The sequence below is a fragment of the Episyrphus balteatus genome, chromosome 2 (assembly GCF_945859705.1).
Source record: "Episyrphus balteatus chromosome 2, idEpiBalt1.1, whole genome shotgun sequence".
In the NCBI taxonomy this organism is placed as follows: domain Eukaryota; kingdom Metazoa; phylum Arthropoda; class Insecta; order Diptera; family Syrphidae; genus Episyrphus; species Episyrphus balteatus.
In genome coordinates this window covers 111836590-111854779 of record NC_079135.1, presented here as the reverse complement: position 1 = coordinate 111854779, position 18190 = coordinate 111836590, and the positions used below count along the sequence as shown (strand labels likewise).

The following is an 18190-nucleotide window of genomic DNA, read 5'->3' as shown; positions in this document are numbered from 1 at the left end:
TTGTAGTTTTAATTAATTATTTTAATAAAAATGTGTTATTGAGTAGCAATTTTTACTTCAAAGCTGGTGGCTGCAGTGTGGTCCCATTTCAATTTCGTTCAGTTCTAGCCATAGAAATTATTAGAAAAAATCAAAAAAACCCAGTTTTGATCCATGGAATTCGGTTTTGTTTTTTTTTTTGATAAAAATGATTATTTTTTCCTTTTTTTTCATTTTCTGAATGTTTGATAAAAAGCATTTTTTTAAATTTAAATTACATAAGATAAATAAAATTTACATAAATTATTCATGTTAAAGTCAGTTTTAAACATTAAGTACATTTTTTAGTGTTGGAAGTCATTCTTTAGCAATGTTCTATAGAACGGGATTCAAAGATTAAGCTATTCTTAATTTTTGATTGGCAAAACATTTCTCATGAGGACCTACTATTTTGCAAAGAAAAGTGGGTATTTAAATCAAGCGTTATTTGTTGTAAGTTTCAAAATCAAAGAAACATGAATTTAAAGGAAAGATTATGTTTGGCCATTTAAACAAAGCATTACTTTAAATGAAATCACAACAAAAACATTACTGTTAAAAAGGGAGCCAAGTTCTCCTATGTTGAAATTATGCTGGCACAAAAAGTACTGAGATGTAAAAGTGTACCAAGTTCTAAAGTTTGGGTTCAAATTCGTATCAATAAAATTTTGATTGTTCTCTTGACAATTTTTCTTTTAATTACCGATTTTTAAAGTTATTTCAAAAATTGCCAAGTAAACAATCAAAATTTTATTGATACGAATTTGAACCCAAACTTTAGAACTTGGTACACTTTTACATCTCAGTACTTTTTGTGCCAGCATAATTTCAACATAGGAGAACTTGGCTCCTTTTTTAACAGTAATGTTTTTGTTGTGATTTCACTACTTTTTGCAAGGTATGGCTGTAGAATTGAAAATCTCTATATTTGATGAAAATTCAGTGAAAATGGGCGGTTGCCACGCCCCCTGGCTGAAATTCTCAAACTTTAAATTTTTTCCTTTGTATAAACTACCATCTCTACCATTCTACCAAATTTCAAGATCCTACGATAATCAGAAATGCTCTATTATATTTAATGAAAATTCAGCGGAAATGGGCGGCTGCCACGCCCATTTAATTGTTTTTTTTTTAATTTTGTAAAATTTGTATATAAAATTTATTTGAACGTTTTTGTATAAAAATTTTGGTCCAAATCAATCATGTCGTTTGAGAGAAATTCATAAATCAAAAAACCGTTATATGGCAGGTACCGTTGATAACGATAAGAAAAATATTTTTTTTTATTTAATATGACAGGTACCTACCATTAGTTTTGGTTAAAAAAAATCTATTTCTTCTCTAGGGAATCACCCAAGACTGTTAACTACCAAGTTTGAAGAAAATTGCTCCAATAATTTAGGCTGTAGCTCGATGTACATACAGACGGACAGACAGACAGAATTGCGAGACCCTCTTTTTTGGCATTATCCATCATCGTAATGTCATGTCTGATTTTTATCTCGATTTGGATTTTTTTCCGAATCCTAAATTTGCCTTTTAGTACCTATATCGCAAGTAAAAAGTCGAATGTATAGTTCATTATCACATTTTATGGGACCTTTCTTAATACATATTAAGAAATGAAGAAATTTTTATCAAAATATACTATTTTTTCTTTACCTATAAAGTAATCCCATATTGAAGTCTTTCACTTATGTTTGTTCTAGCTTTATTTTGGGGAGATAATTCAAGCGAAAAGCGGGACACCCTGGCGTATGCGTAATTTTTTTTTCTATAGAGCTTAAATTGTTAGAAAAATTTTCCATTGTTGATCAAATAATTTGACCATTTGGTTTTATATGATAATGCTCTTTTATTTTTATTGACAAATTACAAATAAAAAACAAATTTCTAGTGCATATATATTAAGTGTTCAAATAATAAAAATTGTTAGAAATTTGAAGAAAATTAAAAAAAAAAAATATTTAATGCACAGATTTTTGCACAGATTTTTTTTTATATTTAATTTAGAAAACTTTTCTTTTTTATGCAAAGTGTTTTTAGTTGCAATAAATATTATTTTTTCAATGCAAATACATATTATTCAGTTGCAAAAAAAAACATTTTTTTTAATGCAATTTTTGTATTCGCAACAAATATGTTTGTTTAAATTTCAAGACCTTTTTTTTAAATTGATAATTTTACAACCCTGTATGTTAGTGATTCGAGTCGTTCTTAATAAGTGTGCCACTATTCTGCCCATAATCTCGTAAAGGCCCTAACTACAAAATTTTCGATTTTGATTTTTTTGCATATTTGTTAGGCCATTGTCTCTGATTTATTCTCATTTATTTTTTCAACCTAGGTCTTCAAATAAGTCAGGAAATTTTTGATTTTTTTCATTTTTATATGCAAATTGCGATATTAGATTTAGTGTTTCCCTCTATAACTCAAAAATGAGAAAAAATGTAGTTAGGGCCTTTACGAGATTATGGGCAGTACTATGTAGGTATGTAGTTTCTAAAATTAAGAAAACAAAGAAATCCTCAAAATATTTTGATAACTGAACTATGTTTGTTCAGCTTTGTCTTGGGAAAAGTACTTAACAGAACCTTCAATTAAAAATCGAACTATTTGCGGATCACTGTGGCGTATGCGTAACATTTTTTCTAACTAACTTAAATAAATAAAATATAATTAAATAATTTTAGTTCTTAATTTTGGTTTTTATTGAAAATGTTTCTAAAGTATGCAAAATAATACACGTATGGGCCTGCTAGTAACGATATAAAAATATTTATACTTTTAGTTTACACTCTTATTTGAAAAACGAATCATTTTACAATATTTGACAACCTACATGTTAGCCAATCCGTTTTTCACATTTTGTTGACAGCTATCAAAAATAAATCATTTTCTAAATTCCTTTTAAAATATGCAAATAGATACAAAAAAAAAAACATATTTAAATCGTTTTCTTCTTGTCAATAACAAAACATTTCCATGTGATACCACAAACAAACCAAAACAACATCAAATAATTCACACCCACCATCTAAATACAAATGTTAACAAAAAAATATACATACAAATAAAAATTTACCTTTTTAACAACTTCTCGCTTTTCAAAGTCAATCATGGCTGGATTACTATCCGATATATCCAACAGATTTTTCCGCACAGCTTTTATTCTGTCAAATCTCTGTTGATTGCTATTTGACATGACAGCCGCTACAATTTCACCATCAATTTCTTCTTCTTCTTCTTCTTCGATTGCTTTTTGTGTTGTGATAGTACTTTCATTAACTGATGATGATGGCGGCGACATTGTTGTCGTTGTCGGTGACGAAGACGAAGACGCTGAAGCAGCAGCATCCGCTATCAACACACCATTCGAGCTAAACACAATCGAATCGACATTTCCGCCACCAATGGCAACCGCATTTATCGGCCCATCACTCGATTCGCTGTAATTCCTTAAACCGATTTCGATAACAATTTTATTGCGATTTAAATTTTTCGGATGATTTGTCGCTAACAAATTGTTATAGTCCCTGCCTTGATGGTGATGGGCGCTAGCGCTCACCGAATCGCTAGCAACTTTTTCGCGTAGCTTAATTATATTCGATATGTTGAGACTGTTTGTCAAAGTGATGCCAGTGATAAAGACAAGGACTATTGTTATCGTTATACCAATGACAAGCAGAGTTGGCATACGACAACATTTCGTACTGCACATCGTTGAGAGTTGACGTTTGTTTGCCTGCGGCAGGCAGAGATGTTATAAATTTTTTTTGTCGTTTTTTTTGTTTTTTTTTTCACAAAATCCAAAATAATGGAAGGCACTTTTTTTTTTCTTGTTGAAGGTTTTTATTTTTTCTTAAGCACTTTTTTTTTCTACGGATACAGATATGTGTAGGGGAGAGTGGGGCTAAATGTAACAGGGGTAAGAATTAACAGCTAAAAAAAGCGATGTTCCTTTCAATATTAAGAAACGCGTAAAGGAGAAAAATGCTCAATTTTTGCATATCTACCGGCACATTTTCTTCAGATGAAGATTAGACGACAGGGTGAGAAGTTACACTAGTGGTGCCCAAAAAATGCATGTTTGTAACTTTTTTTTTTAATTTTATTTTTGGTCTACCTCTTTACCCGAAAAAGATAGAGTGCTAAGTGTTTTTTTGTTATATGCAACTGTGTTTTGGCTCAAATTGCGTGTATATGTTATGTCTATATCAGTTTCGCTTTTTTTTTAAATTGATTTTATGTGCCAAATTTCATGCTGGGGCTAGTTGTAACATTTTTCCGGGGCAAGTTGTACCATGTAAAAACCTACCTATACTGAAAAATTGTTTACCTAATATAATTAACAACCCTGAATATGAATGCTTGTAATTGAATTTGTATTTATTTTGAAATTGGAAACCCATTTTTGAACCACCACTTGAATTCATAAAGCTTATAAAACGAATTATGAATTCGAATAACTTTTATTTAAGACTACTGTCAAATTTTCTCTGGAAATCTTGGATTTGCTCCACTTTTTACAAATTCGCACCATAATTTCATGACTGAGGTTTGTTTTTCTTGTTATTAATTAAAAATAAATAAATATAAACAAATAAAGGTATTTTTCTCTTATTTTTAGTTCTTGGTACAACCTACCCCGGTATGTGTTACACTTTGCCCCGTATGTGGGGTAAGTTGAAACAACACGATTTTTTTTTTGGAAGCTTTATTTTTCAACATTACCGTTATGTTTTGCTAAATTTTTATGAGGGATCTTGGAGCTAAGACATGGGTCTTTAATTTAAAAAAGGTCTGGTTGACCCACTTTCAAATTTATAGGAGAACCATCGATTTCAGAAAAAAGTGTTACATTTGGCCCCACTCTCCCCTACATTTGGTTTGTTAGCAGGTCGGTTTGCAATGAGTGAATGGTGTTGTTGTCAGACGACGACACACACAATTCAGAGATGAAACCGAAACGATATGAATGTCAGTTGATTACGGAGATTTATTTTTATATTCTATTTTTTTTTTTTTTTTTTGTATTCTCGTTTTACCTGGTGGAAGAAGGAGAAGGAGGATATTTTTTGTATTTTTATTTTGAATAGAAACAAGGGCTTTTGCGGCACATGAATTGATTCCGCATGTGACAGCGTTGAATGCGTAAAATGAAACCAAAAAACAACTGACAGCAGTTTGTATGTGTTTGTGGTGGGGGGGGGGGGGGGGGGTTACTGTTTGAGTAAGCTGTCACATGCGTTTTTTCTTTCTCCTTGTTGTCGTGGTGTTGGGGTGGAAAATTCTTTGCAATTTTTTGTATTTGTAAAATTTGTGTATCTGTATGATGCTGGCTGCTCCGAGTGATGAGTAACTTAATCCGGAAGTTATTTTGTGGCAGTCAGGATTGAGTAAGATATACTTTTTTTATGTTTTATATGCAAAAGAATTAGGTCGCATATGGATTTGAATTAGGAATAAGGTCTGGATGATTTACTACATAAAAAAAAATTGAGGGATAATGTTCGACAACACACGTGGATAAACATAATACCTTCCACCTACAAATAATGTCATCATCATCATCATTCGTTGGTTAATTTATACAAATAAAACAAAAACAAACAAACAAACAATGAAATATTTGCCAAGGATTATTGTCAATAAAAAATGAAAGCCAATAAATTTAGGTATTTTGTTTTTATTTCTCGTCAAAGGGTTTGATTGATGGACCTTTTTTTATTTTGCATGGTTACGAGAGAGAATTGTTTAAATCACTGAGTGAAACATGATGTAAATAATTTAATCCTTCGAAGTAGGTATATTTTGTGAGAGTCCCACGTAATGGGCCTCTTTTTGTGTATTGTCTCCAACAATTGTACGATTGTTTGTTTAGTGGAGGAATTGATTTAATTATAAAAAGGTTTTCATTTCGAGAAAAATAAAGGCACACAATGAAGTAAATATAGAATTTGAATAAATTCTTAACTATACAAAAGAGACTATTGTTGTTATAAGAATGTCAAGAAAAGAGTAAATAAAAAATAAAAAGAGGAAATGTTGTAAAACACATTTTTTTTTTTTTAATGTTAAATTACTATCTGTAAGTAAAAATGTCAAATAAATGAAAAAGGGTATATTTTGGTGCTGGCATTTGTCATTTTCAATTTGATTTTTCTTGACAACAGAAATAAAGTATAGGTATTATGGAGCACCTTTGAGTTCAAAAACGTGTTGATGTAATCAATAATTTTATTTTATCTCTTAGAGAAGATTTAATTATAATTTAAAAAGAAATACTGTTAACAATAAAAATGATACCTACTTAAAAATCTAGTCTTTTCTGATTGTTTGATTTACTTACGAAAAAGAAGTCAAGTTTTCTATGTTGTTTTATGATGTTACTATCAATATTTTATAAATTACGATTTTCTTTTTTTTTTTTCAAAAGCAATTACTCCAGTCAAAGCGTCGGAAAAAAGGGCCTCACCTTGCGATGAGAGGCACTGTCTGTTTTTATTTCATGGATCGATAGGGGTATATTTAAAAGGCTTAAACCCAATTTCTCACCACCTGATCATTCTTTTTAGCGGAGTTATTCACAAAAATGCATTTTTTGGGATATTTTACTTCTAAGCTAATATCTTTGCTCCAGATTATCGTAGACCAAAAAATAAACATACATTCTCTTCCTTATAATATTTTCTATCGTTGTATGTAATTTCATTGTATTTGAGTGAGTAAATATAAAATGGCAGCCATTTAAAGTCAAATTCTTGTTGTTAAAAAACACATTTTTGTCATTATTTCGAAAAAAGCTTATATCATGATTGACATTTTTCTAACCTATTTTGTAGCCCTGTTCATGTCCTGCATTTCACAGAAAAAATGAGTTCTTTATCACCAAAGATGGCCGAGCTATTGATAAATGAACGCATGTAAAACCGGTGCGAAAACACCCAAAAATATCGTTTTTTGGGAATAACTCGACTTCAGAATGTCCTACGGCAAAAAATAAAGCAATGAATTGTTCGTTTCAACATTTTCTATCAATTTAGTGCACAATCTTTTTGTTGAAACAAATAAAAAATAAGTAATATTAAGTCAAAGTCGTTTTTTTGTTTAGCAAACTCTTGCCTTATTATTTTGCAAACGGTGGGAGTATTGGCTAAGAAAATAAAATATTATTTTAGTCCTTTAAATTATCTACAATTTAAAAAAAAGTTTAGCTCTCTACGACCCACACGAGCCGAGAAATTAATTTTTTAAAAAAGGTCCAAATGACCAACGAAAAAACATAAGACAAATTCTCTTATAACAAGAAACAATGAAAACAACCCCTCTCACTGAGAACTAGTATTCGAATCATAAACAAGGGAAATTTTTTTGAATTTTCGTACGGATTAATGCTTTCTTAAAATTATAATAGCTCGGCTCCCGTGGGTCGTAGAAAGCTAAATTTTTTTTTGAATTGTAGATAATTAAAAGGACTACAATAATATTTTATTTTCTTAGCCAATACTTAAACCGTTTGCAAAATAATAAGGCAAGAGTTTGCTAAACAAAAAAACGACTTTGACTTAATATTACTTATTTTTTATTTGTTTCAACAAAAAGATTGTGCACTAAATTGATAGAAAATGTTGAAACGAACAATTCATTGCTTTATTTTTTGCCGTAGGACATTCTGAAGTCGAGTTATTCCCAAAAAACGATATTTTTGGGTGTTTTCGCACCGGTTTTACATGCGTTCATTTATCAATAGCTCGGCCATCTTTGGTGATAAAGAACTCATTTTTTCTGTGAAATGCAGGACATGAACAGGGCTACAAAATAGGTTAGAAAAATGTCAATCATGATATAAGCTTTTTTCGAAATAATGACAAAAATGTGTTTTTTAACAACAAGAATTTGACTTTAAATGGCTGCCATTTTATATTTACTCACTCAAATACAATGAAATTACATACAACGATAGAAAATATTATAAGGAAGAGAATGTATGTTTATTTTTTGGTCTACGATAATCTGGAGCAAAGATATTAGCTTAGAAGTAAAATATCCCAAAAAATGCATTTTTGTGAATAACTCCGCTAAAAAGAATGATCAGGTGGTGAGAAATTGGGTTTAAGCCTTTTAAATATACCCCTATCGATCCATGAAATAAAAACAGACAGTGCCTCTCATCGCAAGGTCAAATGACGCTTTGACTGGAGTAAATAGGTATCTTGGAAATATAGAAGAGTAAGAAGACGAATATAGGATGAACTTTAAACCTTTTTGCTACCTTCTCGTACTACATTTTCCATTTTCACAATTTTTGGGATCTAGCAAATTAAGTGATAACGATGCCTCAGGAAAGTCACTTAGAAGCGCATGGAAAGATAGACTACTACTGACTAAAACAGCTTTCAGTAGCCTAATTTCAGGATTTTGGGAAGATCAAAATTCGAAATTTCAAAAATTTTGCTAGATTTAAATAAAGAAGGTCAATAGGCATTATAAAAGTATAATTTGGTTTCTATGGAAAAATATTTCTTGCCAATAGGTATTACTTTCATTTACGGAAAAATCGATCTTAAAAATCTTTTTTATCTTTTTTCCTTGTTTCTCAATATTTTCTCAAATAAAAGGTTTTAATCTAAATAAATGCATTCCAAACTTTTCAAAAACCAAAAACTTGTTCGGTAGCTTTTTTGATTGAAAAATAGGTAATTTTTCAATTTAAATTCTCCAAAAATCCAAAAATTAATATTTTGCTCAAAAAACATTTAGGTAAAAGAAGGTTAAAAACATAACAAAGTTTTTGTAAAAAGATAAAAATAAAAAACCAAATAATGGTTTGAGTAAAAGTTGTATACTTTTGTATTTAAGTTTTTTTCGAAAGGATGTCTACTTTTCACAGAAATCGTAAAAACCCACGATTTTTGGAATCCACCCCGCTTTTTCTCCCACCCACTTCCTTTCCCCCAATTTGTTTTTTCCCCTTTCATATACCATTTATCCTAAACGGCTTAGTCATGTCATAAGAAAAAAAGTTGAGTTTGAACGCTGCAGAAATATGTATCTTCGCGATTTAAAAATTTCAATTCTGTTTCGTTTTCGTTTCGTTTCGGTTGCATTGGATCCGCAACCAGATGCTGATCTGCCTGAAGCAACAAATTCCCGATTGCGTACCGCTACCCCTGATAACTTTTAAAAATGTGAAGGTCAAGTGCAAAAACTCTAGAGTAATTTCTGTTTCACTTAAACAAGAAGGAAATCGGGAGAAGTTTCCTGTACTAATTATTCAGTAAGTTGAAAACTAATTGTCTACTTCTACTGTTCATCGAGTTCAACAAGGCTTTCAATAGCTTGCTTTTGCAGAGGAGATATCCCTCATAAGACTATTGCTAATTCCATGTCTTCCTTGGATAAATATTATCTGTTGAATTTGAAGTTCAAAGTGGAGTTAGCCAGGGCTGCTTATCGCCAACAATTTTGTCTGACTGATAATAAGTGATGAACAGAGCAGAGTCCTGACAAAAAACGGGGGAGTTCAATAGAATCTGGTATCTAATCTAAAGCATCTTGAAGACTAGTGTCCCCATTATTTTGGAAATTATAAAACTTTACGGACTCAAGACTCGAAAAAAATTATTGAAACAAATCTCCAAGTTTCCAGTCTTTTTCTTTTCTATCCATACAAAATATCGATAAATTACAAGTAGTTTTCGAGTGTTGTACTTAAAAATTTTGAAGAATTTAAAAAGTAGGTAGAAAATCTTCAAACTTATCAAGTAGTTAGTTGTTTTAAACAATATTTACACTCCATAAATATCAATAAATCAAATCAATAAATAGCATTCGCTAAAATGATTGATTTAGTTCAAAGTTCGATTTTTTTTACAAATCTTTAACTTTTTAATAAGAATAATGAAAACAAAAGAGAATAAACTTTTAAAATAAAGAAGAAAAAAAAAAACAAGTAGGAAGAAACTATTTTTAATCGAACCACATATCTTGCAGAGAAAAAAAGTCAATCTTAATTAATTTTTCAGATATCATTCTATTTCTATACCATCTTCATTGCATTGTTTTCGATCTAACCACAAACTACAAACAAAAGAGTCACCTTTTGTTTTAACTCCAACTTTGCTGAACTACTATAAAGAACAATTATTTAGATGACAAATAAATTAACCAAGTTATAAGTAGGGCAAACTGTTAAATTATTTATATTTGACTTATCAAAAGAATTTTATGTAAATCTCAGCACACATTCGCTTTTGTTGCGTTTGTTTTTCATTTAATTAAAAGAAAGTGTAATTCGCAATGGGGAAGGAAATTGTACTTGGATAGGTGGTTGGTTATGCTGGCTTTTGTAACCAGATATAATTTTATTATTCTCAAAGAATTGCATATAAAATTGCAGCTCACCATTGTAAGACTTTGTACTTTTCTTTATTTGCAAAAAAAGGAACGTCAAAGTTTATTGGATAATTAATTTGCATTACTTAAGTGCAGTGAGAGTGTGTGTTGTTCTTTGTGTTTTGTTGTAATAATTGAATTTTCTTCTTGGACTAAAAGTGTAAAGAGACCTTGGCGCATACATTCGCATATATTAAGCAAAATTTTTGAAGTCAAAATGAAAAACAAAACTGGAGGAAAAATTTAGGTAACCACACTCAGTTGTGCTTTCTTTGGGGGTATTCTCTAAGTCAAGTGTCAAAATAAATTTGTTTTTATGTTGACTTATGTTAATTTCGCGATTGGTTATATAAAAAAGCAGTTAAAAGACTGTACATTTAAATTATCAGCATTCTACATGTCATTTCTTATTGAATTTGATACCTTTTAAACTAAATAAGAACCGAAAAATGGTGTTTTTGAAATTTGACAACTTTTGAACTCATAATAACTTTAAACTGATTGCTCGTATTGGAAAAGTTGACATGGAAATAATTTTGTCTGTTGAATGGGTGTAATTTTTTTCGACAACTACCCATTTACGAGAAAAGAAAAAAATACATCTATGAGAAAACAGAAAAAAAAACATTTTTCGACTTTTGATCTTCATATTAATTAGAAGTTGTAAGAATTTAAGAGTTTCATGCGAAAAACCTATATTTTCAACGCTTTAATTTTGCTGATATGAAAAAGTGTTATTTATTGTCGCCTTAGAGTGAAAACCTGTTAACTCCACTTTATTTGAAATTTGAGATAAGTTTAAGTACCTATACAGTTCGCAAGGTTAAGCGAGTACCTAACGATTGGAAGGCCGACGACGACCAGCGATTTATATGCAACGCCATACAATCCAAGCACTGGGCCAAAAACCAATTTTCCAAAACTATTTTAACCTAATGCACGAACAAAGATGTTGTTAATGTAATAAAAACATGTTTTACAAAATTAAACGAAATTTTCACGCGCCCTGCCACGCCCAATTTTGTGTATTAGTTTATATCTTAAAAACGGGTAGAAATTTATTATCTAGGTTTGTTCAAATCAGTAGATATAAATATTAGACGTTGTCCAAACAAAAAGTTAAACATTTTGAAGGTTAGCTAAAAGTAGAATAAAAACTTTGCGTTTGCGCAAAGTAAAATAAGAAGACAATATAACGACTTTAAAAATTCAATTATACTTTTCCAGACTTATTTTAAAAGGGAAAAAAAGTCTTAAAAATAAGCAGTTTTTGTTGTATCGCTTCCACCTTCCGATCAAAATTTCTTACTTATTGTCTAAAATCACTTTTTGTAAAGGAAAATTCCTCATTTAAACTTTATAACTTTTTCTTCTCTCCTGTTTTTGTCAAAACAATTCCATCTTTCAAAAAGTTCTACACCAAAGCTGTAAAACAGAAATCTAGGTATATAAAGTGAGCATAAAATATTTGTTAAAAATTTCGGTGCTTAAGAGTTAAGCCTAGTATGCAGATCGAGCTAAATTTAAGTTCATAGGTGCTATTACAAATTTCTCTCCAAAATTAAGCCGATCTAAAATTTATTCAAGAATAACGAGCAGCTCCAATAATTTTGTATGAGTGTATTTTCATTAAAACTGTCGGTTTATGAGTTAAACATTTATATTTACGAAAATTTAATTTTTTTAATAACGATACCTTCTTAACAGTCAGAGGAAAAAAAGTTTGAAAAAAAAAATATTTTTTTTGAAAATTTTCGATAGCGTTAACCGTTTAGATTTTATATTTGAAAAAAAAAACGATATTTTCGACACTTGACTTTGAGTAATTTATGACGAGGTCAAAAGAAAGAAAGCCTGTTTGAAATGATATAAGAACTAACTCTTTTTTTTTAACAGATCTTGGACTTAACTCAGGATTTCTTTTATAAGTTTTTGTCTTATCACAAATCCATGTTCAAAATTTTCAAACATAATTCGTCACTTGGTAAAAGATTTCAAACATATGAAAATATAAAAGTGTATATTATATTGGATCAACACATTTTCATTTCTTCAATTTTTGCATTTGATGTTTACGTTTTAAAAGCCAATAATGTCTAAACACCATACACAATTAAATTTACCATAAATCAGTTTGAAAGAAAAAAAACTAGTCGCTGACAGTAGTTGTCATAATTTACCTTTTACACAATGAACAAAGAATACCTAGGTACCTACATAAAAAACTATTTAATGATAAAAAACAAGCTATTAAATGTGTTGCTTATTTAAGTTTAAGTTTCATTTAAAATTGACAGTAAAATTGTTAATCTGTTTTTTTTTTCTCTTTTCTTTTTTATTTTGCAACAGATAATTATATTTTGGTGTGAAATTGATTAAGCTGGACACATGGCTAATTTTTAAAATTATTTAATTTCCATTGACAGCACACACAAAATTGAACTACTTTATTAGCAATTTAAATTCAAATTCAGAATAAAGCAATTTTTAAGTAAAATTTTGTTTTTTGTTGTACATATTTTTATTTCCAAATGATTCGCACAAATTAGCAATACAAAATTCTTTTGACAAAGTTGAACTTTAAATTAATTTTGATTGATCTGGCAGGTTTTTCAAAATAATTCAACTGTGATTTATACCACACACGATTTTTAATTTATTTCATTTTATTTCATATTATATATATTTTGTTTTCTTTTGTTAGTTAACCAATTACTGTCATTAAATTTTCTGTTCATAATGCACATGCGAATGGAATTATAAATAATTAACAACTTTGCAAAAGTAATTTCTTTTTAATAGGAAATAAAAACCTTTGAAAGGCTTTGCATGTCTTAACAACTTTGATACGTTTATGATGAATAAAGAGTGTGTGGCTTCAATCAATATAAATGCGAATAATTATCACCTTCAAATATATATTTATCTATAAAAAACTACGATATATGAGGATAAATAAAAAAAAAATGAGCAATAATCAGTTCAAAGTTCAATCGTTTAAGAGAAAATTATAGTGGGTAATCTGAAAAGCACGTTTTGTAAAAGATTGAAGAAGGAATCTACGCAAGTGTAAATCTGAAGTTAACCTCACGGAACCGAACTCGATGACTCTGAGAACTAGAGGAGGCCGCATGACTCACAAGCGAACTTCGCGATCTTTATAAATCTAAAACCTTTGTACTAATCAATTAAACTTTTCGAAGCAGGCTTGTGATGTGTTTTTGGTATGAGATCGCCCGCCGATATGTTCTATTCTGACTCTGAAATAACGAAAAGAAGAGCTTAGAACTCTTCAACATATATGAGATTTACACTCCATATACAAGAAGTACCTATTTTATTTAATCTCTAACTTCCATTCACTATTCCAGGAAATTTAAGGAATTTAAGAAAAAAAAAACTAAACTGTTAAGTTTTTTTTAAGAAATGCTCATTTCATCCACTTACGCTAAAGGAAGCCATTCAAAATTGTATGAAAATCCAAGTTATTTTTTTTTATCTATCACGAAAAAGCATAATATCTCGAGTTTTACGTACAGAAAAAAATAAACTCAAATACAAGTAAACCTTTCAGCTATGGGGCGACTTGTAAACTTTTCCCCCAAACACTTCAAAAACAATCTTTAAAAAGTTTTTTTTCTCTCCACAATCACAGAGTCAAACCATTAAGAAGAGGATGTAATCACTTTTAGTTGTATTTTTTTCGTTTTTCTTACACAACTTTCAACATCACCATTTTTTCATATATTTTTTGCTTTTTTTTCTCTCAGAGAACTTCTACTAACAAACGTAACTAGCACTGATCTCTATCATTGTTTCGCAGAGCAGAAAAAACAATCAAAAACAAGAAACAACAAAAAAAGGAGGCACCAACCAGTCAGTCAGTCAGTTAGCAGTTGTAAGTAACATGAAGAAACATCACCCTAACCGACAATATTGTACTCGAGAGTAAATTTTTATTTCCGGCTTTCAAATCACGTTCAACACATTGTCATTTTTATGCCGCATGCCCGCCGTCACCATCCTATCATCACTCTGATGCTTGTTCTGCTGCTCAAAAATGTCATCGAGTCTTTGTTATGCCGCTGTCGCTGCTGATGTGCAACGATCTATAATAACCAGCTACACTCGACTCGTACAACAAATAAATAGATGTATGAAAATGAAAACGGTACCCATTGTCTATTTAACTATCCAACAGCAATTTGCAATTTGTCAAATTTCATATGTGCGATAATCATACGTGAAATCATGCAATATTGCTGTTGCAGTTGCAATTTGCAAGTGAAATTGCCTATATTTCTATCTGAATTCAAATCCGAATCCGCATCCGAAACAGAACCGATTCCATCTGATTGAAGCAGTTGTTGTTTTTTTTTTTTTGTTGCAAAAATGCATCGATGTACGAGTACAAGTACAAGCAAGGAATACTGTCTATCGAACGTGTCAAGATTATCTGATTAGTTTGGTGCCTCTCTATGTTTTAGTTGAGGTTCCTTCGTATTATATCCCCATTTCAGTTTTATCAAATCTTGCTTGCATGCTGTGTGTTTGTCATTAAAATGAACCAAAACAAAAACCCATACATATACGACTTCCGTTTCTGATGAATACTCTGCAATATATGGGGGGGAATAAGCTAAAGCGATTCCGTTTAGGAAATTCAGATAGGTACAGTGATGTGCAAAATTAATAGGTATCTATTAGTTCTTTGCTTCTTTCAGTTGATATTTACTTTGCGTGAACAGAATCATATGGAGAGATATAGAACTTAATTTTGATAAAAAATGAAAAAGATTTCTTATCGCTATTTAATCAAAAAATATGGGTATACTGGAAAATATATCGATATTTTGAAAAACATCGAAGTTGAAAAAGAACGATGTTAGAAACAAATACACCCATCGATTGAGAAAAAAATGTCGATACACAAAAAATATCAATATGTATAAGCCTTGGTAGCTATCGCTGTATTACCTGTATTATTATCTGTACATTTATGTGCTCTTAATAAATAATAATAATAATAATATCGATAAAAGAAAAAAAACTAATATAAGATATTTTATTTTATATTTTATGATTTTATAAAAAAAAAAATAAGGATACAATAAAAAATATCGACAAAAATAAAATATAGACATAAGAAAAAATATCGATATCAGAAAAATCGTTATCAGAAAAATATATCGTTATCAGACAAATATAGGTAGATATTAGAAAAATATATCGGTATCAGGAAAACATATCGTTATTAGAAAATATAAGAAAAAATATTGATATACGAAAAATACTAATATAAGATAAAAATCGATATAATAAAAATAAAATGCACGACTGGGGTCGCACGTACTTGCTCTTATGCTAAAAGTAACTCTTATCTGAAAGCTTTTTATTCAAGAAAATTAGGAAAATTTTAAAATTTGATATTTTTAAGAAATTTCATATTTAAACACCGTTTTAAATTAGGTTTTACAAAAAACGAAGTATGCCATTTTATTACTTATATAAACAGGTATTTTTAGAAAAAAAATTTCGATAATCGTTAGAGTCGTTTTTTTTTTTAATAATTTTTTATATATAAAAAATTTCTAACGTTTTTCAAAAAAAAAGTTGGTATGCCATTTTGAAGAAATAATTAATTTACATAAAAAATTGATTTTTCAAAAAAAAATTTTGAAATATTTATTAAAAATCCAAAAATTATTTTTTTGAAAATTTTCTAAAATTTTAATATTACCTTTACCTAAACACTTTTGTATAAAAATTTTCGTTGAAATCGGGTTAATCTTGTACGAGATATTCAAAAACCAAAAAAACCGTTCTATGGCAGGTACCGTTAATAACGAAAAATATTATTTTTATTTCAAAAGTTGGCTCTTATGTGAAATAGTACACACAAAAATTTTAATCAAAATCGTTAGAGCTGTTTTTGAACAATATTAACTTTTATATTTCCGTTATATGGCAGGTACCGTTAGTTTTGGTCATAAAAAAAAATTTCAATTTCCCCTGTAGGGAATCACCAAAAACTGCTAACTACCAAGTTTGAAGAAAATCACTTCTCTCGTTTAGGCTGTAGCTCGAGGTATATACAGACAGACAGACAGACAGAATTGCCGGACCCACTTTTTTGGCATTCTCCATCATCGTAATGTCATGTAAAATTGTTATCTCGAGTTCGATTTTTTTTACGAATCCAAGTAAAAATAAGGATACAATAAAAAAGTCGATGGAAAAAAAATAAAGGCATACAAAATATCGATATAAGAAAAAATATTGACATTAAAAATCCGATATGAAAAAATAAACACTATCAAAAAAATTGATAGGAAAACATAGGAAATTTATATTTCGGAATGGCGACATTTTTCTTGATTCTAGCTTAGTTTAAAAGCCGGCTGATAGAATCTTCGTAACAGAAAAGGTTAACTATAGACTAGTGACCAGCACAAGTGCTTTAATTGAAGAAAAAATTAGTATTCATTTATTTGGGTTAATTTAATTTTTTCTGGAGTTCAGGAATTATAATATTTTATATTTATTTATTTCAAAATCGCTTAAAAGGTAGGACTTAAGTTTTATAAAGTATTGAGAGCCACTAAACTATTAGGAAATTTCAATTAAATAATGTGTACCTTGAAAAGATACATAGATCAACAATTTTTTGGAATATATAAAGAACTTTCTACTTGACAGGATTTAGACAGAGGTGGCTGTCTTCAGACAAACATCAAAGAGGGAAAAGATTCTCATTCATTAATGTAATGGGATCACTTTGCTTTCAGAAGCTGTATATTATAATGAGCTGCATGAATCAGACAATATTTAAAAACAAATTGTAAATTAAAACTCCTGTGGAACTCCAGTTAAAACATCAAAGAAGTTACAAGAGTGTCCGTTTACCACCACGCATTGCTTACTTCCATCAGAATTACAACGAAGTTTATTAAAACCATCCATTTACTAAATTTTTTACTTTATCAATGTTGGTATTGAACTTTGACCCCGTGATATAAATAGGAGTCATGTTGTTTTAAAACATTAGCGATTTAATTTAATAGTAGACAGTTAATGGCAGTTAATTGACTTTTAATTTTAACATGAACAAGTGTATTAATTTAACAAATGTTCATGTAGAATTCACGTTATATACTTTCAATTTTACAACACATCATGTTATTTTATTGGATGTTAAAAAAAATAAAATCAACAAGATCAATAACATCAATTTGACAAAGATTCATGTAGATTTCACAAGGAGCATTGTGAATTTTACACGAAATCATATTGATTCAGTAACGGATTCGTGTTGCATAGCAGTCTTAATAGAACATTATATTCTTAAGTTAAACACTTTGCAATGTTAAAATTTATTAAAATAAAAATAATGTCAAAGTCTTGTATCTGGTTAAAACTGTAACAGCTCTAAGTAAATTACAGCCTTGAAACCTTTAAGAACTTTGGAATGATATCTCTTTCTTCAAACGAAAAGATACATTCTTCTCCACCTCACTGTCTATCGATAATGATGCAAGGTCAGCCAGCCTTGTGGCGTCGATGGGCAGTAGTAGTTAAAAAGGAAGAACAAGGATATGTTTTGCTGTCATAATTAAATCTTAGAAAAAAAAGACAAATAAATAACACAGAGTAAAATAAAAAAAAAACAAAGTATTTGCAGCATCATTCCTGCTGCGGTAGCTTTTAGTACTATGCATCCATCCTAATTAAGAACTGAAAACATACATACATAAATATGTTTGTATATAGGCTT

At 29.6% G+C, this 18190-nt stretch overlaps 1 protein-coding gene across 2 annotated transcripts in view; it reads right to left on the bottom strand.

The window, feature by feature from the left end:
• Window positions 1-18190, bottom strand: part of LOC129908772 (mannosyl-oligosaccharide alpha-1,2-mannosidase IA) — a 235158-nt gene that overhangs the window by 156050 nt on the left and 60918 nt on the right. The window contains exon 1 of one of the 2 annotated variants that reach the window (XM_055985531.1): window positions 3104-3790. The exons of the other annotated variant lie outside the window; for it this stretch is intronic. Coding sequence (XP_055841506.1) covers window positions 3104-3739 — 636 coding nt within the window. The 5' untranslated portion in view covers window positions 3740-3790. Of the gene's footprint in view, window positions 1-3103; window positions 3791-18190 lie in introns of those variants that run through there. 2 annotated transcript variants of the gene reach the window in all.